Source organism: Thalassophryne amazonica, chromosome 8 (genome assembly GCF_902500255.1).
Source record: "Thalassophryne amazonica chromosome 8, fThaAma1.1, whole genome shotgun sequence".
NCBI classification, from domain to species: Eukaryota; Metazoa; Chordata; class Actinopteri; order Batrachoidiformes; family Batrachoididae; genus Thalassophryne; species Thalassophryne amazonica.
This window is the reverse complement of record NC_047110.1, coordinates 8,412,187-8,438,140: the sequence shown is the minus strand read 5'-3', so window position 1 is coordinate 8,438,140 and position 25,954 is coordinate 8,412,187. Positions and strand designations below refer to the sequence as shown.

General features: G+C 43.1%; 1 protein-coding gene across 3 annotated transcripts in view; it reads left to right on the top strand.

Annotated features, from left to right (window-relative positions):
- Positions 1-25,954, top strand: part of plcg2 (phospholipase C, gamma 2) — a 223,001-nt gene that overhangs the window by 93,309 nt on the left and 103,738 nt on the right. For all 3 annotated transcript variants that reach the window (XM_034175720.1, XM_034175722.1, XM_034175721.1), the window contains 3 exons: positions 12,829-12,914; positions 17,834-17,951; positions 19,773-19,941. In XM_034175720.1, coding sequence (XP_034031611.1) covers positions 12,829-12,914; positions 17,834-17,951; positions 19,773-19,941 — 373 coding nt within the window. The remainder of the gene's footprint in view (positions 1-12,828; positions 12,915-17,833; positions 17,952-19,772; positions 19,942-25,954) is intronic.

Genomic DNA, 25,954 nt, shown 5'->3' with positions numbered 1-25,954 from the left:
GTAACAACTAGAAGACACCAATGTGAAGCCAAGCTATGGACAAGAAGACCCCACAAATCCTACTGTTGAAAAAGTGACATGCTGAAGAGGTTGCAATTTACCAAAGAACACATGAACCTACCTAAAGAGAAATAGTGCAACATTTTGTGGACTGATGAAAGCAAAATTGTTCTTTTTGGGTCTATAAGCCGCAGACAGTTGGTCAGATGACCCCCAAAAACTGAATTCAAGCCACAGTACGCTTTTAAGACAGTGAAGCCTGGTGGAGGCTGTTTCTCATACTATGGTGTCGGGTCTATTTATCACATACCAGGAATCATGAATCAGTTTGAATACATCAAAATACTTGAAGAAGTCATGTTGCCTTATGCTGAAGAGAAAAATGCCCAAGTGGGTGTTTGAACAAGACAATGACCCCAAACACACCAGCAAATGAGCAGTGTCTTGCTTCCAGACCAACAAGATTAAGGTTATGAGGTGGCCAGCCCAATCCCAGGATCTTAATCCAATAGAAAACTTGTGGGGTGACATCAAAAATACTGTTCCTGAGGAAAAACCAGGAACTGCAGAGGATGTAGTCTAGTGGTCCTGAACTTGAATACCTGTTCACAAGTGCCAGAAGTCAGTCGACCCCATGCAACACAGATGTGAATCAGTTCTCAGAAACAGTGGTTATACAACTAAATATTACTTCAGTGATTCACAGGAAAGATAAATCTTGAGCATTTTTCAGTTTATACAGTAAATGTTTGTGTTTATAAAAATGGTAATATTCGCCCTATTAACGTTTCAAATCCCACAAAACCTCTGATCACGCTGCACTTTAACCACTGCACACAGACAACACCATTAACATCACAACATAAAACTATTTTTATATATAATAATAATAATAATAATAATTTATTAATTTATATAGCGCCAAATCACGAGTAATCGCCTCAAGGCGCTTCACAAGCATTTAAAAGCAGAATAAAATGAAATAAGATTAAAATACAATAAAAAATGTAACCATAAAAAATTTAAATAAGTAAAATAAATAAAACATATTAAAAAAAGACACACAATAAAATACTAATGATAAAACAGGGAGAAGAGATGTCTTCAACCTGGCTTTAAAAGTCTCCACAGAGTCCGACTGTCGTATTTGTGCAAGAAGATCATTCCACAGAGCTGGAGCACGGTGATAAAAAGCTCTGTAACCCGCTGACCTTTTCTTCACCCTCGGGACACACAATAGTCCTGCACCCTGTGAACGCAGAGCCCTTGCAGGTACATAAGACTCAACCAGGCCAGCCAGATAGGGGGCGCCAGTCCGTGAACAATTTTATAGGCCAATAGCAATACCTTTAAATCCGATCTCAAGGAGACCGGAAGCCAGTGAAGGGATTCCAGAACCAGGGTAATATGATCAAACCTTCTGCTTCACGTCAGAAGTCTGGCAGCAGCATTTTGAACCAGCCGAAGACCCCTGATGCTGGACTGTGGTAAACCAGAAAACAAAGCATTACAATAGTCCAATCTAGAAGAGGCAAACTCATGAATCAGAGTCTCAGCATCAGCCATAGACAGGATGGGACGAATCTTTGCTAAATTTCTTAAATGAAAGAAAGCAGTCCTCGTAATGTCCCTAATGAGGTGGTCAAAGGACAACGTAGGATCAAAAATTACCCCAAGGCTCCTCACTTTGTCAGTATGATGTATAACACATGAACCTAGGCTAAGCGCCAGGTGATCAAATTGATGCCGATGTCTTGCTGGACCAAGAATCATCATTTCAGTCTTGTCAGAGTTCAAAAGTAGAAAGTTGCTAGACATCCAACTTCTCACTGCTGCGAGACAGTCCTGTAAAGATTTTATGTGGACAGGATTTCCAGCAGCTATCGGCATATACAACTGAGTATCATCAGCATAGCAATGAAAAGCAACCCCAAAACACCGCAAAATGTTTCCAAGGGGTGCCATATACAGGGAAAAAAGCAGGGGACCCAGAACGGATCCCTGCGGAACCCGGACCCTCATGCCCTTAAAGTCAGAGGTAGTGTCGTTGCACAAAACACAGTGGGAACGACCAGACAAATAAGAGGTCACGCAAGAGCAGTTCCAGTAATCCCGAAACAGTTTTCAACTTTGTCACACGCAGCACTGAGATCCAACAACACCAATACTGTAGTAGTATCCGAGTCCATTGCTCGCAGAAGATCATTAACTACTTTAATAAGTGCTGTTTCTGTGGAGTGATGTCTTCTAAAAGCAGACTGTAGTGGCTCAAAAAGGTCATTCTCAGTAAGATAGTCCACAAGCTGCCGTGAAACCACCTTTTCCAGAATTTTAGAGCAGAATGATAGATTTGATACCGGCCTATAATTTTTCAATACACCATGATCAAGATTAGATTTCTTGAGTAGTGGTTTAACAGGTTGTGCTTCTAGTAGACATCACAAGTTTCGTCAGCACACCTTATGAGATACTGTTAAATTCCGTGAATCTAGATAGCACCTCAGTAGTAGTCCCCAGCTCAGTAGCTGGATACAATGACTGGACCAAAGTATGCTGAGATGTGCTCAACCTAATATCTTCTATTTTCTTTTCGAAATAGTCCAGAAAGTCCTGTGCTGAAAAAGGAGAACAGCCAACAGGTGGTTGTCCATGAATAAGAAATGCCACCGTATCAAACAAAAACTTTGAGTTGTGCTTGTTTTTGTTTATCAATTCAGAGTAATAGGCCTGCTTCGTAGCCAATAAAGCATGCTTATAATCTAAAATAGCTTCACGCCACGCAAGGTGGAACACCTCTAGTTTGGAACTACGCCATTTCCGTTCCAACCCTCTAGCCTTCTGCCTAAGGTCACGCAAATAACTGTTAAACCAAGGTGTCTGTGCCTTGGGAAGGCATGGCCTTAAGAGAGGAGGTGCAATCTTATAAAGTGTGGGTTTTAGCACTAAATTCAGGCTATCTGCAAGACTGTCTACCGACTGAAAATTCATCAAGCTTGAAGTTAGGATTTCTGGTAGTCTCGCTTTGAGTTCAGTCAAAGTTGAAGGTTTAATTCGTCGCCGCAATGATAGGCAAGGTTGTTGCTCCACTAAACGCGGCAGCGTAATTGTAAACCTAATAAGCGAATGGTCAGAGACCGCTGATGCAAGAGGCAGTTGTCAATATTTGTGACAGCAAGGCCACGTGCAAGAACCAAATCCAGAGTATTACCACTGATATGCGTTGAACCATGAATGAACTGCCAAAATCTTAGTGCATCCATGATTTCCATAAATGATTTACCAAGGGGATCAGAGAGCTTATTTATATGAATGTTAAAGTCACCAATAATCAAAATGTTGTGTACACTAGTTGAAAGACTAGAGATGAACGCGCCAAATTCATCTAAAAAATTAGAATATGGGCCAGGAGGCCTATAGACAGTGACAATATAACATAACTGATTTCCAGTTTTATGACCTTGACAGTACTTAGCATCATAGGCATAACGGAGAATCATATGCTCAAATGAATTATATTTATGTCCCCCAACAGTTAATAAAGTAAACCTGGATTTATAAATAAAAGCAACACCCCCGCCTTTCCTCATATCACGTGAAACATGACTAAAAGTGTACTCTGGTGGGCAGGCCTCATTCAGAGGAAGGACAGCTGTGGATTTAAGACAGGTTTCACATAATCCAAGCATATCCAGACGATGATCCACAATTAAGTCATTAACCAGCAATGACTTCAGAGACAATGATCTGATGTTAATGAGACCCAAACTAAGGATCTCGGTGGGATCAGCAGATTTTAATGAAGTCATGTGGAAGTTCAGCTCCTCAGCAGCCAGTGACGCAGCGTGTTTTAACGGCCGGAGGAGCTCAGGTGAAACACTGCGTCTGCGAGCCCGCAGACGACAGCACCGGCGTAAAAACTCCACAGCCTGGCGAGAGGCAGCAGCAGGAAGCTGCGGCAAAAACGGGCATCGCTTTAATGGAGCCGATCCGGTCATTGGAGAGGACAGTCCAGGAATGACAGGATGAATCCAGCAGCCTCTCGTGCGCAGCGCGCGCTCCCATGTCCAAAAATATTGTCCATCCCACAGGAGGCGAGGATCAGACCCTCTAGTGAAGGCTGCCAGGTAGAACTTAAATTTCACCAACGCACCGCTCCGCTTTCCGCGCCTTCTAAAGCGCCTCCTCCGGAGAGGAGCGCAAGGAAAACGGAGCAGGTGCAGCAGGACCTCCGCGAGCACAGGTGGCAGAGCAGGGTGGGGCACTCCCAGCCCGGACCCAGACGACAGCAGCGGCTCATAAATACCATTAATGTCCAAGAGAGACTGACGATTATACACAAGCAAGGCAGAGATGTCCCGGCAGAACACACAGAGCAAAAACACAGCAACAAATAAAACCTCGACGAGCGGTAAAGACAGGGCTGACGGCATGCCAAACACACAGGCACCATCTTGCCACCTTATATTGTGCCTAAAACTCTCATGAATATATTCTCTGGGTTTATAGACGTTGATATTGTGTTTGTTTTATGTAAACATGCGAGAATCACGTCTCTCCATTATTTTCAATGGGAGCTGCTGTGAGCCACAATCACTTCCTGTTCATGTCGTTCTGGGGGAAAGTGAAGTTTGCTCTTTAACGTCTTGATTATTGTTCTTTACAACACTGTCCGTCCTCTTTGTTCCAGACTAATATATATAATATGTCTGAAATTCGGTTTGCGTTTATTAAATTCCATGCAGATTAAACGTAGCAGATCACAGATTGTTGTAATTTTTTAGCAAGTTTTCAGGGTATCATGCAGCAGTCTCTTATTAACATGACGAAAAGCATAAAAAAATTCATTTTTGTAGTAAAATATTAATTTACAACTGTCATCGTGTTGATTCTCTATATGTTGTTTGACTGCAGCAACTCTCTGGTACGCAAGGGATTATGGGATACGTCAATAGGGCGAATTGGTAATATTCCTTTTTCTTCACTTTCTATAAAGTAATAACAGATTTGATACATTTTCTTCATGTTTTGATTTGGAATAGAATGTGTGGTGTTCCCACTGCATTTGTGTGTATGGAGATGAAAGCTATAACATATAAGGATTTTGAACTTTATTCACGTCATTATGCCATAGGTATTAAAGGCACTGCGCTGCGGTGGTTTGAATCATATTTGTCTAATAGATTACAATTTGTTCATGTAAATGGGGAATCTTCTTCACAGACTAAAGTTAATTATGGAGTTCCACAAGGTTCTGTGCTAGGACCAATTTTATTCACTTTATACATGCTTCCCTTAGGCAGTATTATTAGACGGTATTGCTTAAATTTTCATTGTTACGCAGATGATACCCAGCTTTATCTATCCATGAAGCCAGAGGACACACACCAATTAGCTAAACTGCAGGATTGTCTTACAGACATAAAGACATGGATGACCTCTAATTTCCTGCTTTTAAACTCAGATAAAACTGAAGTTATTGTACTTGGCCCCACAAATCTTAGAAACATGGTGTCTAACCAGATCCTTACTCTGGATGGCATTACCCTGACCTCTAGTAATACTGTGAGAAATCTTGGAGTCATTTTGATCAGATATGTCATTCAAAGCGCATATTAAACAAATATGTAGGACTGCTTTTTTGCATTTACGCAATATCTCTAAAATCAGAAAGGTCTTGTCTCAGAGTGATGCTGAAAAACTAACTCATGCATTTATTTCCTCTAGGCTGGACTATTGTAATTCATTATTATCAGGTTGTCCTAAAAGTTCCCTAAAAAGCCTTCAGTTAATTCAAAATGCTGCAGCTAGAGTACTGACGGGGTCTAGAAGGAGAGAGCATATCTTACCCATATTGGCCTCTCTTCATTGGCTTCCTGTTAATTCTAGAATAGAATTTAAAATTCTTCTTCTTACTTATAAGGTTTTGAATAATCAGGTCCCATCTTATCTTAGGGACCTCGTAGTACCATATCACCCCAATAGAGCGCTTCGCTCTCAGACTGCAGGCTTACTTGTAGTTCCTAGGGTTTGTAAGAGTAGAATGGGAGGCAGAGCCTTCAGCTTTCAGGCTCCTCTCCTGTGGAACCAGCTCCCAATTCAGATCAGGGAGACAGACACCCTCTCTACTTTTAAGATTAGGCTTAAAACTTTCCTTTTTGCTAAAGCTTATAGTTAGGGCTGGATCAGGTGACCCTGAACCATCCCTTAGTTATGCTGCTATAGACGTAGACTGCTGGGGGGTTCCCATGATGCATTGTTTCTTTCTCTTTTTGCTCTGTATGCACCACTCTGCATTTAATCATTAGTGATCGATCTCTGCTCCCCTCCACAGCATGTCTTTTTCCTGGTTCTTTCCCTCAGCCCCAACCAGTCCCAGCAGAAGACTGCCCCTCCCTGAGCCTGGTTCTGCTGGAGGTTTCTTCCTGTTAAAAGGGAGTTTTCCTTCCCACTGTAGCCAAGTGCTTGCTCACAGGGGGTCGTTTTGACCGTTGGGGTTTTACATAATTATTGTATGGCCTTGCCTTACAATATAAAGCGCCTTGGGGCAACTGTTTGTTGTGATTTGGCGCTATATAAAAAAATTGATTGATTGATTGATTGATTGATTAAACACACTGCTATTATTTTGAACTCAACTGTAACTCTAATGATGGTTTGTGAGTGAAGACAGAGGACAGTGCACCACCCTCACCAAGACACCAAATGAAGACAGAGACAAGGAAAGGATACTGTCTCACTGGGCTGAAACTGTGAGAGTAGTTGGAGATGCAAATTAATGATCAAACATATAAATGAGTAACAAATTTGCAGCAGTTATCTCACTCAAGTGGTACAAATGACCAGTGGTAGGCACAGTTCCGATAACCGATAATTATCGAAGATAATGTTTTCATTATCGGATTATCAAGATAACTTTGAAAACCATTATCGGACTAATTATCTTCCGATAAATTTTTGTCAGATAAGTTTTAGACCGTTAACATGGTAAACAAAGCTGAACAGCTACAAATACTTATAAAATTTGAAATCAGTTGAGCACCTACCTGTTAAAAGTTTTCTAGCAGATGTGTAGTTCTACCCTCTGCAAACAGAGGAGAGCTACTTCTAGAAGAAACCACTCTGTCCTCTGCAGGCAAAGGAGAACTGGTCACAAAAAAACTAATTTCTTTTAACCCCATACTGATACGAGGGCTCTCTTGTGACTGTGGATGCTGACTGTTGGACTGGAGGCTCTCTTGTGACTGTGGATGCTGACTCTGGGACTGGAGGCTCTCTTGTGACTGTGCATGCTGACTCTGGAACTGGAGGCTCTCTTGTGACTGTGGATGCTGACTCTGGGACTGGAGACTCTCTTGTGACCGTGGATGCTGACTCTGGGACTGGAGGCTCTCTTGTGGCCGTGGATGCTGACTCTCGGACTGGAGGCTCTCTTGTGACTGTGGATGCTGACTCTCGGACTGGAGGCTCTCTTGTGACTGTGGATGCTGACTCTCAGACTGGAGGCTCTCTTGTGACTGTGGATGCTGACTCTGGGACTGGAGACTCTCTTGTGAGTGTGGATGCTGACTCTCAGACTGGAGACTCTCTTGTGGCTGTGGATGCTGACTCTGAGACTGGAGACTCTCTTGTGACTGTGGATGCTGACTCTGGGACTGGAGACTCTCTTGTGGCTGTGGATGCTGACTGTCAGACTGAAGGCTCTCTTGTGACTGGATGCTGACTCTGGGACTGAAGGCTCTCTTGTGACTGTGGATGCTGACTCTGGGACTGGAGGCTCTCTTGTGACTGTGGATGCTGACTCTCGGACTGGAGGCTCTCTTGTGACTGTGGATGCTGACTCTCGGACTGGAGACTCTCTTGTGGCTGTGGATGCTGACTGTCGGACTGAAGGCTCTCTTGTGACTGTGGATGCTGACTCTCGGACTGGAGACTCTCTTGTGACTGTGGATGCTGACTCTTGGACTGGAGACTCTCTTGTGACTGTGGATGCTGACTCTGAGACTGGAGACTGTCTTGTGACTGTGGATGCTGACTCTGAGACTGGAAACTGTCTTGTGACTGTGGATGCTGACTCTCGGACTGGAGACTCTCTTATGGCTGTGGATGCTGACTCTCGGACTGGAGACTCTCTTGTGGCTGTGGATGCTGACTCTGAGACTGGAGACTCTCTTGTGGCTGTGGATGCTGACACTGAGACTGGAGACTCTCTTGTGGCTGTGGATGCTGACTCTCGGACTGGAGACTCTCTTGTGGCTGTGGATGCTGACTCTGGGACTGGAGACTCTCTTGTGAGTGTGGATGCTGACTCTCGGACTGGAGACTCTCTTGTGGCTGTGGATGCTGACTCTGGGACTGGAGACTCTCTTGTGAGTGTGGATGCTGACTCTCGGACTGGAGACTCTCTTGTGGCTGTGGATGCTGACTCTGAGACTGGAGACTCTCTTGTGGCTGTGGATGCTGACTCTGAGACTGGAGACTCTCTTGTGACTGTGGATGCTGACTCTGAGACTGGAGACTGTCTTGTGAGTGTGGATGCTGACTCTGAGACTGGAGACTCTCTTGTGATTGTGGATGCTGGCTCTGAGACTGGAGACTCTCTTGTGACTGTGGATGCTGACTCTGAGACTGGAGACTCTCTTGTGGCTGTGGATGCTGACACTGAGACTGGAGACTCTCTTGTGGCTGTGGATGCTGACTCTCGGACTGGAGACTCTCTTGTGGCTGTGGATGCTGACTCTGGGACTGGAGACTCTCTTGTGAGTGTGGATGCTGACTCTCGGACTGGAGACTCTCTTGTGGCTGTGGATGCTGACTCTGGGACTGGAGACTCTCTTGTGAGTGTGGATGCTGACTCTCGGACTGGAGACTCTCTTGTGGCTGTGGATGCTGACTCTGAGACTGGAGACTCTCTTGTGGCTGTGGATGCTGACTCTGAGACTGGAGACTCTCTTGTGACTGTGGATGCTGACTCTGAGACTGGAGACTGTCTTGTGACTGTGGATGCTGACTCTGAGACTGGAGACTGTCTTGTGACTGTGGATGCTGACTCTGAGACTGGGGACTGTCTTGTGACTGTGGATGCTGACTCTGAGACTGGAGACTCTCTTGTGACTGTGGATGCTGACTCTGAGACTGGAGACTCTCTTGTGATTGTGGATGCTGGCTCTGAGACTGGAGACTCTCTTGTGACTGTGGATGCTGACTCTGAGACTGGAGACTCTCTTGTGACTATGGATGCTGACTCTGAGACTGGAGACTCTCTTGTGACTGTGGATGCTGATTCTGAGACTGGAGACTCTCTTGTGACTGTGGATGCTGACTCTGAGACTGGAGACTCTCTTGTGGCTGTGGATGCTGACACTGAGACTGGAGACTCTCTTGTGGCTGTGGATGCTGACTCTCGGACTGGAGACTCTCTTGTGGCTGTGGATGCTGACTCTGGGACTGGAGACTCTCTTGTGAGTGTGGATGCTGACTCTCGGACTGGAGACTCTCTTGTGGCTGTGGATGCTGACTCTGAGACTGGAGACTCTCTTGTGGCTGTGGATGCTGACTCTGAGACTGGAGACTCTCTTGTGACTGTGGATGCTGACTCTGAGACTGGAGACTGTCTTGTGACTGTGGATGCTGACTCTGAGACTGGAGACTGTCTTGTGACTGTGGATGCTGACTCTGAGACTGGAGACTGTCTTGTGACTGTGGATGCTGACTCTGAGACTGGAGACTCTCTTGTGAGTGTGGATGCTGACTCTCGGACTGGAGACTCTCTTGTGGCTGTGGTTGCTGACTCTGAGACTGGAGACTCTTTTGTGACTGTGGATGCTGACTCTCGGACTGGAGACTCTCTTGTGGCTGTGGATGCTGACTCTCGGACTGGAGACTCTCTTGTGGCTGTGGATGCTGACTCTCGGACTGGAGACTCTCTTGTGGCTGTGGATGCTGACTCTCGGACTGGAGACTCTCTTGTGGCTGTGGATGCTGACTCTGAGACTGGAGACTCTCTTGTGGCTGTGGATGCTGACACTGAGACTGGAGACTGTCTTGTGACTGTGGATGCTGACTCTGAGACTGGAGACTCACTTGTGACTGTGGATGCTGACTGTTGGACTGGAGACTCTCTTGGGACTGTGGATGCTGACTCTGAGACTGGAGACTCTCTTGTGACTGTGGATGCTGACTCTGAGACTGGAGACTCTCTTGTGATTGTGGATGCTGGCTCTGAGACTGGAGACTCTCTTGTGACTGTGGATGCTGACTCTGAGACTGGAGACTCTCTTGTGACTATGGATGCTGACTCTGAGACTGGAGACTCTCTTGTGACTGTGGATGCTGATTCTGAGACTGGAGACTCTCTTGTGACTGTGGATGCTGACTCTGAGACTGGAGACTCTCTTGTGACTGTGGATGCTGACTCTGAGACTGGAGACTCTCTTGTGACTGTGGATGCTGACTCTGAGACTGGAAACTGTCTTGTGGCTGTGGATGCTGACTCTCGGACTGGAGACTCTCTTGTGGCTGTGGATGCTGACTCTCGGACTGGAGACTCTCTTGTGGCTGTGGATGCTGACTCTGAGACTGGAGACTCTCTTGTGGCTGTGGATGCTGACTCTGAGACTGGAGACTCTCTTGTGGCTGTGGATGCTGACACTGAGACTGGAGATTCTAAGTCTGAAGTCGGCATCTAAGTCTGAAGTGGGTTCATTGTCTGCAACTGATGCTGGAGCAGGATGTGGAGTCACCATGCCATGCTGTTGGAGGACCTCTTTGGTGTTGCTTCATCATTTGGTTAGACATGGATAGGCAGCAGTTTATACCCTGGTGGTTGAGGGTGTCTATGAACTGTTCATGGCTGATGAACAGTTGGCTGGTGCATCCCACCAGCAGAAAGCAGCATAATTATTCACTAGTCATCTTAAATCCTGTGGATTGAACAGTAATTAAATGTCTGATGTTGGAGGGTTTTTAATTGTCAGCATGTGAACACGCGCTGCTATGAGTTTGTGCATAACGGACCACGAGGCACAAACGTGCAAGTGCAATTTCATTTCACGCTTTTTATCATTAACACTCTCAAAATAATCATTTACACACTGTTGTCCACATCATGTTTTCTCGCACTGCCATGTGCAAGGTTATTCCTTCTAAATCACCTGAAAAACGTTCACCAACCCAACGCACAAACTTTTTGAGAGCCCACACAATTTAACATGGGTTATCTGGGATCTTAGTTTGTCAGACCATTTGTTACCGTTGGTGACCAGGTTTTGGAGTTAGACCCAAATGCAGGAACAGTAAGGCAGACAAGGAAGTAGAACCAAAAGTTTATTGAACAAGGGAACTGCGCAGTGGAAGAACAAACCCAGGAGGACCTTGACTGATGGGACAGACAGGGCAACAGGACTGGAACCAGGGATTGACAGGACAGGGACCAGGTGAAGCGAGCCTGCGGAGCTACTGGGACTCTTTGAACTGCAAGGGAGACGTGAGGGCAAGTGAGACTGTGCAGGTGCACTTGGGCACACATCTGGACATGGAAATCAATACTAAACTTAAATAGTTCCTTCAGTGTTACAAAGTTCAGTTGCAGGAGGATCAACGTTCAAAATGAGAATATAGTTCAACATCAAAGTTCAGTTCAAAGTTCAGGATCAAAGTCTCAGTACGTTCAGGATTTCAGTTCTGCATGACATGTTCCAGAGGCATGCCCATGTGACTGGCAGACAGAGTCAGGTGACGGCTGAGGTGCACGCAGGACTAAAGCAGAGTCGGAACTCTCTGGGTGCTACACTCAGGGAAAATCACAGCTACATTAATCTCAAGAACTTTGCGGCTGTGTGGTGATCAGTTAGTGGATCTGATCACTGAAGACCCAAAATAACTTCACAGTTCAGTCAGTAGAAAAACTACATTACAGTGCACACTGTTCCAGAAACGGTGCCGACATGAATAAACTCTGATAAGAGAATAACCGCTGATCACTAAGCAACGCGGAACAGACCTGACACTGATAATTAGCAGCTAATTAGTGTTAGGCGCAGGAGGCAGCCAGCGGATACATCAAGGTTTAAGCACAGTGGCAGGTCGACATGACCTTGGAATGAGCATGAATGATCCACTTTAAGTACAGAAATCATGTTTAGAGCTGGAACTCACACAGCAAGAGAACGCGATTGATAACTTAAACATTACAATCCAAAAGCTCAAAGAAATACACGAGCAGTTACATCTGAAGCGGAAAAACTCACAGAGGAAATAAAGATTGTAAATTAAGCCTGAGCGCTTAACAGGGAAATCACCATTAATTAAGTCCAGGGCCTGGAAGCTCCACTCGACAGGTGCTCTCTAAAGCCTGGAAAACCCAACGGGTTACATACTGCGCCTGGAAGCGGCAGTGGAAAAAACACGATCAGATACTTTTGTGAACATGGGAGCCCACATTGGAGGAGTTGCGACAAAGTACGGAGCGCGAAGACTCCAGTCCGGAAAAACACAGCAGAAAAAGTTATTGAGCTGGAAGGCTCACAGCAGAAAAACTCGCAAAGTGATATTAGCTCCATCCGTGGTGACGGGATGCCAAACAAAGAACAAAGAAGACAAAACATGAGACCAGGTTACCGGCTGGGAGCGATGGCACAGCTGGGAATAATCATGTTTGAATCAATGTTTGAACTTTTCAAATCAGATTTTCTGATGAATCACTGATGAGGACAAAGAAAACCCTTAAAACTACATTTGTGTCTAAATTCTGGGGTTCTTGAAACATTTGCACTGTGTATTCAGACAATATGCAACATTGCTATGTTTTATTAATGAATTTCTTTTTAACAGCTACTTAACTGGTGATCAGCTGCGCAGTGAGTCATCCACTGAGGCCTACGTACGCTGTCTGCGCTTGGGATGCCGCTGTGTTGAATGTCAGTATGAAGAACCTCAAACATCTTCTCCTTCCACCAGTAATCTGTTTCATGACATATTTGGCAGTTCTTTGAAGTTTTCTTTCTGCAGTGGGGTCTTCCAGAAATTCCTGGAAATCCATTTTTTTCTGTCCGTTGTAAAATTTTCCATTTTTACCCGAAGCCATCAAAATATGGCCATCAGGTATTGCGAAGGCTTTGCGCCCATATGTCCATCTGTTTGTCTGTCTGTGTATCTGTCTGTGTGTCTGTCTGTGTATCTGTCTGTCTGTGCTTGGCATAAGTCCAGTCCTGTTACTGAGTCTTCACATTGATAGGAAACATTTTTGGGACACAGACCTTGGACAAGTTCAAAGATGCTAACCTCCACCTATTTTAAGAAGTTAAAAAGTCACATTTTGCTTCATATTTTTATGCTGTGAATCATGCACATCTGTTTTTTTTGGCGGGGGGGACGACAGCCAGTCAGAGTAAAGCGGCACTGTGACATCACTGGCTGGTCTCTCTCTGGCGCTCCAAAACTGCTTTGTTTATGTGTAGACATAACAATCTTTCTCATATATTATGTAAAAGTTAGCGAATAGTAAACACTTCTAAAACTGAAAACGCTGTTTTTTGTAACCTGATAACACGTCTGATTTACAAGACATCTCGCGGATGTCAGCATGCATGCTAACGTCTGCTAACTCAAAGCTAACTTCCGCTTGTCAAAAGCTCATGTATTAACACACGCACGCCCTCCTGCAGAAACCGTTAAAACATAAATAAAATAGTGTTCATGTTTGATTGATTGATTGATTAAGTTTATTCTGCAACATAAATATGAACATACAGAGGTGACCGTATCAGTGATACACGGATAACATAATAAAGCATAAAGGCTTCACTGTGGTCCTTGTGAAATTATCACATGACAAAATCAAAGGGCTTGATTGAACATGTACAAATTGTACATAAGACAACAGGATCTTAATAATTAATGTAAATAGCAATAAATGTATAATTACTTATGCCAAGGATGTAATAAAATCATTGGCATTTATTTACTTGTCTGACTGTTAGCAGGATTACGTCAAAGCTACTGCACAGATGTGATTCGAATCCAGATTGGCAGATGTCAGAAATCTCAGATTGCTCTTGTTGACTTTACACACACACGCACGAATGCACGAAACATGGCTGTGCATATACGAGGTCTATTAGAAAAGTATCCGACCTTTTTATTTTTTTCAAAAACCATATGGATTTGAATCACGTGTGATTGCATCAGCCAAGCTTGAACCTTCGTGCGCATGCGTGAGTTTTTTCACACCTGTCGGTTGCGTCATTCACCTGTGAGCAGGCTTTGTGTGAGCAGTGTTCCACCCCCCTCGTCAGATTTTTATTGCAAGTAAAATGTCTGAACGATTTGGAGCTTTGCTCCATCAAATTTTTCCAGAAACTGTGAGAGACCTCCAGGTGGACACCATTCGGAAAATTCAGATGGCTTTCAGGGACAATTTTATGGGGATTACACAGATTAAGGAGTGCTCCAGCCGGTTTAAAGACCGCCCACAGCTGCTGAGAGCATGCCGCGCTCCGAGTGCCGATCGACAGGCTCAAACCCCGCTGAATCAACCAGATCATTTCCAACGTGAAAGCTTTGTTGATCCGGGACGTCGTCTGACTTACACAAAAATGGCACATTCCACTGTTACAGGAGTTTTTTTCATGGAAAGAGAAGCGGAGGGATGCGCCACAGAGCCATTCATGGCGCGGCACAAAACCACCTCTGTGTTGGTCTCACAGGACGGCTTTGAGATGGCTTTCAGACGGCTTTCGGTGGCTTTTCAGTCGTGTGACTATCCAAGAAATTGTGGATGAGCCTGGACATGCCAGAACATGTGCTGTGAGGCTTCATCACCGAGTTGCCTTGCGCCATGCGGCACTGCCGCGACGTGCGGAATTCCTCCGTCTGTCTCAATGTGCTGAAAAAGTGCTGATGTCCACGTCTTCCGCAGTTCCTGTGCTAGTCAGACGGCGTCCCGGATAAAACACAGCGTCCAGTTTGGAAATGAACGGCACATTCCACTGTTACAGGAGTTTTTGTCATGGAAAGAGGAGCGGAGGAATTCCGCGCATCGCGGCGGTGCCGCATGGCGCAAAGCAATGCCGTCATGAAGTCTCACAGGACGCCTTCATGTTGGAAATGATCTGGTTGTTCCAGCGTGGTTGGAGCCTGTCGATCTTCGCTCGGAGCGCGACGCACTCTCAGCAGTTGTGGGCGGTCTTTAAACCGTCTGGATCACTCCTTAATCTGTGTAATCCCCATAAAATCGTCCCTGAAAGCCATATTAATTTTCCGAACGGTGTCCACCTGGAGGTCTCTCACAGTTTCTGGAAAAAAACTGATGCAGCAAAGCTCCAAATCGTTCAGACATTTATTTGCAATTAAAAAAACTACGAGAGGGGTGGACCACTGCTCACACAAAGCCTGCTCACAGGCGAATGACGCAACCGACAGGCGTGAAAAAACTCATGCATGCGCACGAAGGTTCAAGCTTGGCTGACGCAATCACACATGATTCAAATCCATATGGTTTTTGAAAAAAATAAGAAGGTCGGATACTTTTCTTACAGACCTCGTGTATATATATATGTGTGTGTGTGTGTGTGTGTGTGTGTGTGTGTGTGTGCGTTCTATATTTCCTTTTTTTGTGGAGTGGTCCAGGTCGGATTTTTTTTTGCCAGCACAATAAATTGAATGGAAACGTCTTCACTGAGACGCCATAGTGGATATGAAGTCTCGTGTTTTCACATCTCAGCTGGGACTGAAAAATAAATGTGACGCTCAGTCCCATTTATTGAGAGTACAGGCAGCAGCCAGTGAATGGACTGGATTTATATAGCACTTTTCCATCTGCATCAGAAGCTCAAATCGCTTTATAATAATGCCTCACATTCACCCAATGTCACGCTGCTGCCATACAAGGCGCTCACTACACACTGGGAGCAAGTAGTGGATTACGAACCTTGCCCAAGGGCCATTAGTGATTTTCCAGTCAGGCTGGGATTTGAACCAAGGATAATTTGGTCTTAAGCCCAACGCTTAACCACTAGACCACCACCTCCCCTAATATCACCGTCGCCCATGTGGTTCTGTGTGTCAGACTCACATCCGCTGCATTGTTACATTGTTGCATGGCCCTTGCAGGGACTAGGTGATCCACTTTTTGAGGTTGAACCCTGTGTATACCTGCTGGCAGACCTAGTGGTTATTATTACATCCACCAAGGATGTTATAAAATCATCAGCATTTATTTATTTATTTGTGTGTATGTCTGTTAGCAGGATTACATCCAAACTATTACATGGATTTTGATGACGTTTTCACCACAGATACAGTAGTGTTCAGAATAATAGTAGTGCTATGTGACTAAAAAGATTAATCCAGGTTTTGAGTATATTTCTTATTGTTTCATGGGAAACAACGTGCCAGTAGATTCAGTAGATTCTCACAAATCCAACAAGACCAAGCATTCATGATATGCACACTCTTAAGGCTATGAAATTGGGTTATTAGTAAAAAAAAGTAGAAAAGGGGGTGTTCACAATAATAGTAGTGTGGCATTCAGTCATTGAGTTCATCAATTTTGTGGAACAAACAGGTGTGAATCAGGTGTCCCCTATGTAAGGATGAAGCCAGCACCTGTTGAACATGCTTTTCTCTTTGAAAACCTGAGGAAAATGGGACGTTCAAGACATTGTTCAGAAGAACAGCGTAGTTTGATTAAAAAGTTGATTGGAGAGGGAAAACTTACACGCAGGTGCAAAAAATTATAGGCTGTTCATCTACAGTGATCTCCAATGCTTTAAAATGGACAAAAAACCAGAGACGTGTGGAAGAAGACAGAAAAGAACCATCAAAATGGATAGAAGAATAACCAGAATGGCAAAGGCTCACCCATTGATCAGCTCCAGGATGATCAAAGACAGTCTGGAGTTACCTGTAAGTGCTGTAACAGTTAGAAGATGCCTGTGTGAAGCTAATTTATTTGCAAGAATCCCCCGCAAAGTCCCTCTGTTAAATAAAAGACGTGCAGAAGAGGTTACAATTTGCCAAAGAACACATCAACTGGCCTAAAGGGAAATGGAGGAATATTTTGTGGACTGATGAGAGTAAAATTGCTCTTTTTGGGTCCAAGGGCCGCAGACAGTTTGTGAGATGACCCCCAAACTCTGAATTCAAGCCACAGTTCACAGTGAAGACAGTGAAGCATGATGGTGCAAGCATCATGATATGGGCATGTTTCTCCTACTATGGTGTTGGGCCTATATATCGCATACCAGGTATCATGGATCAGTTTGGATATGTCAGAATACTTGAAGAGGTCATGTTGTCTTATGCTGAAGAGGACATGCCCTTGAAATGGGTGTTTCAACAAGACAATGACCCCAAGCACACTAGTAAACCAGCAAAATCTTGGTTCCAAACCAACAAAATTAATGCCTCGCAGATGTGAAGAAATCATGAAAAACTGATTATACAACTAAATACTAGTTTAGTGATTCACAGGATTGCTAAAAAAGCAGTTTGAACAGTTTTGAGTTTGTAGCGTCAATAGCACATGCTAATATTATTGTGACCACCCCCTTTTCTACTTTTTTTTACTAATAGCCCAATTTCATAGCCTTAAGAGTGTGCATATCATGAATGCTTGGTCTTGTTGGATTTGTGAGAATCTACTGAATCTACTGGTACCTTGTTTCCCATGTAACAATAAGAAATATACTCAAAACCTGGATTAATCTTTTTAGTCGCATAGTACTACTATTATTCTGAACACTACTGTATTTAAAATATCAAGAAATGAATGAGGTTGTCAGATGTTTTTTTTTTTTCAGTTTTGTGCGCTTTGTGTGGCATTGAATTTTTCCAGTGGATTGCTGGGAAGGACCTGGGGAGCCAATCATCTACCACGGCTGGACCAGGACCACCAAAATCAAGTTTGAAGATGTGGTGAAAACTATCAATGAACACGCTTTTGTCACCTCAGAGTAAGTCAAAAAACAAATTCCTCTTTGTCTTAATGTCTCTCTTCAGTCTCACATCGCTGTAAATGACTTTTAAATGACATCTTGTAGCGCGTGTGCATGTGCACACTCAAGGAGTTTTTCAGACATAATTCACCAAGTCAGAGGTTGTTGACAAGTAAATGTCAGCCACTTATAATTACAGTGGGTTTGCTGCCTCAGACAGGGCGACGAGCCAAACCTCTATGTTAAACATGTTCACAGCTCAGAATCAGAAGAAGTTTATTGCCATTGCCAATGAACAGGATTCACAGACTAGGAATTTGCTTTGATATAATGGTGCAACATTAAGCAGATATAAGATCAAATATAAGATGAAATATGAAAGGCTGTGTGCAACAGAAAAACAGTGCACTGGGAGGAGTGCAATTAAAAACCAAAGTACATTTGTCTAAAGTGACCCGTGATAAAATGATAAAGTGACAGTTAAGGTTAAGGTGACTGAGTTATGAGGTGTTCATGAGTCTAACGGCAGAGGGGAAGAAACTGTCCTTATGGCGGGAGGTTCTGGTCCAGATGGACCGTAGCCTCCTGCCCGAGGGGAGTGGTTTGAATAGACCGTGTGCAGTGCCCACTGGGCTCCTCCACTGTGCACGTCAGTGAGCCGAGACGCACATCTGTTTTCCCGGCTGGTCCCCTGCTCTGCTATGTCCTGTTGATTGTCACAAAAAGATTTCACAGATATTTATGCAAACTTTAAATGTGCATAAATAATCACTAAAAATATGAAATGTTGATATTTTTAAAAATCCTGAACAATAAAAGTCAATGATAAGTGCGTGGTTGAAGGATAAACAGCTGGCTGAAGCCTGCACGTTATTTCAGCCCTCAGCTGCGGCCATACTGTTGCTACGTCATCACTGGAACGGCACCAGCTGATTCAAACCCAAATCACCTGTAAACATGGTGGAGGTCGAGCTGTTTTTGGATTATTTGTTTTATAGTGTGACATTTGACACACGGGACTTTGGTGCCAGGTTCCAGCGCCGTCCAGCTTTGCGCTGCAGGATAAAGACTAGCAGCGCCTCATCTGTTCAGAACTTCTCAGTCTGCATGCGACGACATTATCCCATGATCCAGAAAACAATAAAATAATCTGAATATCCTCAGTTTTGTCTCTGTGTCGACTGGAGCAGCCAGAGACTCCGTGCAAGTGTGCGCTCGTCAATATAAATGTTCCACCTGCAATTCTGCCGGTGAAAAGTAACCGTTTTGACACCGAAAACATGGTGCAGCTCCGACCTGAACCATGGGGCCGTCAGTAGCCTGTAAAAATCCATAAATTAATGGGACAATTAAAATAATGGGGCTGACGCCACTTCCTCCTTCTCCGATGTCGGCACCCAGGAAGTTCCTGGTTTTTAGTGGAACGCAGTTCAAAATCCGAATATTTATCCCTTCAAGAACTGCGCACCAGGAAAGGATACATTTCAAACTTGTTTAATTTTAGTCTGAAATATTAATGAAAACATGGCATTACGTGTCACCTACACTTTAACCACTCGCTGCATTGTGTTCAGCGCAGACAGATGTCTGTAGCTTCTGTTGTGTATTTGGTGAGCCCAGTCTTTTGTGTTCCACTGCTAAACCCCCCGCAGGTTATATCAGTGTCTGCCTGAAAAGTTGAAAGTGCTTTTTACTTTTCTATGAAATAAAGGACACTCCATGTGTGTTTTGCTGCAGAAACCATCTCCCTTCATTGCTTTGAGTCAGTTTCTACGATCTCAAAATAGTCTAAAGGTTGTTGTTGCAAATCCAGATTCAGTGTGTTCTATTCTGATGCAGCTTCCCAGTCATCCTGTCCATAGAAGAGCACTGTCCCATAGAGCAGCAGCGTCAAATGGCCCGTATCTTCAAAGAAGTATTTGGAGACAAACTGCTGACTGAACCTGTGGAGCACATGGCTGAGCAGCTTCCTTCACCCACACAGTTGAAGGGAAAGATCATACTCAAGGTACTGTGTGTGTGTGTGTGCGTGTGTACAAATTATGTCAGGTGCGAGAAGAAGAAATTATGGATAAGAGCAGCGAGCACCAAAGGGATTTACATTTCACATTTGTTGGAGTTATGAAGGCCTTTGAATTTGTTAGTCTTGAACTGCTCTTTATCATCCTGGAAAGATTTGGCAATCCTGAAAAATGTACACAAGAGTTATCAAGGCACTAATGTGCAAGCAAGAGTCATTGTCGATGGAGAACTCTCACAAGTATTTAAGTATAGCTGTGTTATAATCATTGTCGATGGAGAACTCTCACAAGTATTTAAGTATAGCTGTGTTATAATCATTGTCGATGGAGAACTCTCACAAGTATTTAAGTATAGCTGTGTTATAAAACACAGTTATACTTAAATGCTTGTACTTAAAGGTCAAGTCAAAGTTCCATACTTGAATATACAAGAAGCCCAGTATGCAGATGATGTAGCTCTCTTTAGCAATAGTGCAGCAGGCCTTCAATGCCTTCTTACAGCCTATAATGAAGTATTCAAGAAAATGCGTCTGCGCATAAACACCTCAGAGACTGAAAAACATGAGCATTGGCAACCCACTAGATGTCTTTGTACAACCCCAGTTCCAGTGAAGGGACGTTTTGTGAAATGTAAATAAAAACAATATGATTTGCAAATCCTCTTCAACCTATATTCAGTTGAATACACCACAAAGACAAGATATTTAATGTTCAAAGTGATAGACTTTATTGTTTTGTTTGTTCAAAGTGATAGACTTTTTTGTTTTTGTGCAAATATTTGCTCATTTTGAAATGGAAGAATGAAGTACTTTTAGTTATTGTTGGGTCAGTGGCCAAAGTTTTAGCTCTTGAACACCAGATGGCACACCTGCCCCGAGTACATGTACCGTTTTAAAAGGAGGAGTGCATTTCCGCATTTCAAAATTGCAACAAGAAATCACAAAAAAATAATTAAAAACACTGACTCATATTTGGAGTCAGTCTGGGTCAGTATGGGTAAATCGTTGCACTCTTCCTGACGGCTCGTTTTTCTGCCCCCAGGTAAAAAAAATTCATGTGCTCTTTAATGTAGCACTTTTTCATATGTTTGATTCAGTTTGATATGAAGCTCTCGGTAGACCCGAGATCAGAACCCGATACGAGTATTGGATCAGATCAGCCCCATCCCTACGGTTAACCATCGAAATCGAAACCATCCTCAACACTTACCACAAGACTGACATGAAGCCAAGAATTGACTAAGAAAAAAAACATGCAAAGCCCCATAATACACAAACAATTACCAACCTTAATACTGATGAACTATAGATTACTTGATTGTTTTACTGTGTTTCTGCTTGTATTGGGCATGTGGCTGCCATTTTGATGCCTGTGACTGTGCATTGACATGTGTCTGAGGTTTGATAAACAGGTTTCTCTCAGCTACATCTTCTAGCTAAAGTAATGATGTTCTGCAATAGGCCCAAACCTTAGAGGACCATTCATGCTTTTATTAGCACTTTATGTTGGTGTTAAGTAGTCTTCCCTTGTGCACCTCCAACTTGTGCAAAATAGTGCTGCTTATCTTATCTTTTAACAAACATCTTCAGTAGTGTGATTATTGCTCACATTCTGTACTCACTCCACTGGTTTTATCAAGCTGGATGGTCAGGAATTGCAGGACACAAATACGTGGCTCATACAAACAGCTGTGTTTTTTAGAAGGCTTTACTGATAGCAGAGGTTGGTATTGTTTGTGAGCTAAATCCAGGATCACTGTGACGACCAGGTGGCAGGCTGTTGTGAGGCTAGAATGCATAGACTCTTATCTAACTCCTGATTCAAACGTTCACTTTGTCCATTGGCCTGTGGATGGTAGCCCAATGTTAAACTAGCTGAAACCCCAAGGAGATGGCAGAATTCCCTCCAGCAGTTTGAAACGAATTGGGGCCCTCGGTCCGACACAATATCCTGAGGGAACCCGTGTAGCCTAAATACTTGACTGAGCATAACTTCGGCTGTTTCCTTGGCCGACGGACAAACGTTTAAGCAGGGGAATGAAATGCACCATCTTAGATGGTCTATCTACCACCGTCAGAACTATTACCCTTATTAGGGTATTACCCTTAGAGGGCAGAAGACCGGTTACAAAATCCATTGTGATATGAGACCAAGGATGTGTGGGTACAGGCAACGGCATTAACAACCTGGCAGGCAGGTGATTGGATGACTTATGCATAGCACACGTTTGACAGGCATTAACATATACAGAGACATTGTTAGATAACCCACGCCACCAAAATTTCTGTTGAATTATAAACATGGTTTTCTTTATGTGACAAAGAGAAACAACTATCATGTCCCTATCTGATTACGTCCCCCCTCAGCGTGACCAGAACAAAAAATCTTGCTGGTGGGACAACCAGGAAGCACCGGGACCCCATCAGCAGCAGACCAGACATTAGATTCGATTTCCCAAGTAAGAGCAGAGACGAAGCAGGCAGTATTGTTTCCAGATTGGACGGGGCATCAACCGGTTTGCTATTTTTAGACCCTGGTCAGTATGAAAGTATGAAGTTGAACCGACTGAAAAAGATTGCCGACCTCACTTGTCGGGCCTTAAGGCATTTGGCGGATCGCAAATACTCTACGTTTTTATGTTCGGTGTAAACCAGAAATGGCACTTGTGCCCCCTTCAACCAGTGGCGCCACTTCCCCAAGACCACTTTCACCACCAACAGTTCGCGGTCTCCGATGCTATAATAACACTCTGCGGCAGTCAGCTTCTTGGACAGATAGGCACACGGATGCAGTCTATTGTCAGCGGGGTTACAATGCAAGAAGACCACACCCACACCCATATTGGAAGCATCAACCTCAACCACGAACTGTTGAGCGGGGTCAGGGAGAAGCAGCACAGGGGCCGCTGTAAAGTATTTGTTTAGAACCCCGAAAGCCTCATCGCACTCCGGTGTCCAGATGAACGGCCGGAGGGCAGCCCAGTCACGCATGGCAGCCACCTTATCAGGGTCCATCTTAATCTCTCCCACTGCGATAACAAATCCCAAAAACGAAATGGTACATTGGTGAAATTCACACTTTTTTTTTCAATATTTATTTCATTCATTTAAAAGAAAAACAGAAAAGCAGAAATGAATATATTACAAGACATTGAATGAAAAGGAGCAGAGGGAAGAACAAGTCTTATATTTTCTGCCCCTTTTTACAATACAATCTTTCAATTTTAAGCATCATTATTCAACATTATTTAACAGATCACATACCACTGACTTATTTCATAATTTTAGCCATTATTTAAAAGATTACATTTTTAACAGGTTACATTATAGACTTTAAAAATTTTTAGACATTATTAACAGATTACATTTTAGACTTTGTCACAACCCACTGACTTATTTCATAGTTTCATACTTACTTAATACATCTAGTTTAATACGTTTTTTAAATAATTTAAGCGACCTTGATTCTTTGTTGAGGTTGTTTCATAATTTTACACCATTCACTGCAATACTCCGTTCCTTTACTTTGGTTCTGAATCTTGGTTTCTTAAAGACTTCTATTCCTTTCAAATTATAACTACTTACTCTTTTTTCAAACATATTTTGAATGTTTATTGGTAAGGTATTTTTATTAGTTTGGTGCATTATTTGTAATATTTTCAAATCAACTAAATCATGAAATTTAAGTACCCTATACTTAATGAATAATGGATTAGATGAATCTCTAAAATGACTATTGCTAATCATTTTTAAAGCTCTTTTCTGCAGAATAAATAATGGTTGTGTATAAGTTTTACATGTTGATCCCCAGATTTCTACACAATAAGTTAAATATGGGACAATCAATGAATTGTACAATGTTAATAAACCATAACTATTCAACAAAAATTTTACTTTATGCAAAACAGCTATGGCTTTCACTATTTTTTCTTTTACGTAATTTATGTGTGACTTCCATGTAAGATCTTCATCAATCATAACTCCTAGAAATTTCGTTTCTTTTACCCTTTGTATGTCCATTCTATCTATTTTTAATGACACATCATTTTTTTCCACTCTGTCATTAAACAATATGAAATTTGTCTTACTAAGATTTTGTGACAATCTGTTTATATCAACCCAATGTTTAACTTATTCCAACTCTGTATTTATCACTTGTACTACTTCCTGTATATCTGATCCAGAGTAAAATAATGTATCATCAGCAAATAATATGCTGCCAAGTACTTTAGATACATTCACAAAGTCAGTGATATACAAAATAAACAGTTTGGGTCCAAGTACCGACCCTTGTGGTACTCCATAAATAATGTTACACAATTCTGATTTAGTATTACTTATCTGGACAAACTGTTTTCTATTTTCTAAGTAGCTTTTTACCCACTGATGTGCAATACCTCTAATTCCATATTGTTGTAACTTGTGAAGCAATCTTGAGTGGTCGATAACATGAGATAGTTTCTGACAGTTTGTGCAGAAATTCTTTGGTTATGCAAACCGACTGTTCCAGCAGCTGTCCGAGTGGCTGGTCTCAGACGATCTTGGAGGTGAACATGCTGGATGTGGAGGTCCTGGGCTGGTGTGGTTACACGTGGTCTGCGGTTGTGAGGCTGGTTGGATGTACTGCCAAATTCTCTGAAACGCCTTTGGAGACGGCTTATGGTAGAGACATGAACATTCAATACACGAGCAACAGCTCTGGTTGACATTCCTGCTGTCAGCATGCCAATTGCACGCTCCATCAAATCTTGCGACATCTGTGGCATTGTGCTGTGTGATAAAACTGCTCCTTTCAGAGTGGCCTTTTATTGTGGGCAGTCTAAGGCACACCTGTGCACTAATCATGGTGTCTAATCAGCATCTTGATATGGCACACCTGTGAGGTGGGATGGATTATCTCAGCAAAGGAGAAGTGCTCACTATCACAGATTTAGACTGGTTTGTGAACAATATTTGAGGGAAATGGTGATATTGTGTATGTGGAAAAAGTTTTAGATCTTTGAGTTCATCTCATACAAAATAGGAGCAAAACCAAAAGTGTTGCGTTTATATTTTTGTTGAGTGTAAATAGTTTTTCTTTACACAAGCATTTTTTATTCCCTTAGTCAGCCATGGTTTATTTACTCTTTTCTTACTCATTTTTATTAATTTACAGTTTTTATTATATGATTTCATCAGTATTTTCATAAATGAATTATATGCTACATTAACGTCGCCGACATAAACTTCTTCCCAATTTTGATTTTTAAGGTCATAATTTAATGCGAACAGGTTGTGGTGCAACAAGGTCTGAAGGACAGTGCAAACATGTTCGGTGTGAGTTTTCAGGTCGGGAGAGAAAATCAGAATGTCATCAAGGTATGCGAACATGAATTTGTTAAGGAATTCACGCAGCACGTCATTTACCAAATTTTGGAACACTGCGGGTGCATTGGTGAGGCCAAATGGCATGACTAAGTACTCATAATGACCAGAGGGTGTCTTAAAAGCAGTTTTCCACTTGTCTCCTTCCTTTATCCGGACTAGATGGTATGCAATGCGGAGATCAAGCTTGGTAAATATTTTAGCACTCTCTAACAGCTCAAAAGCAAAGGAGATGAGAGGCCGTGAATAACAATGCTTTACAGTGATGTCATTAAGCCCACGATAATCAATACAAGGGCGGAGCGATTTGTCTTTTTCTCAATGAAGAAGAACCCTGACCCCACGGGTGACAAGAAGGAATGAAACTGGCTGCTAAAGACTCCTGTATAAAATTCATTCATGGCATTGCGTTCAGGGGCTGACAGTGAAACGAGCATTCCCCGATGTGGACTTTACCCAGGGAGAAGCTCAATGGCACAATCATAATCTTGGTGGGGTGGTAGTGATTTAGCTTTGCTTTTGCTAAATACGAGCGCTAAGTCATGATAACACGACGGAACCCCTAAGAGACCCGGGTCAGAATCCGGCTGAAAGTGAACAGATTTTGACAGACAGGATTTTTTTGCATGCTGAACCC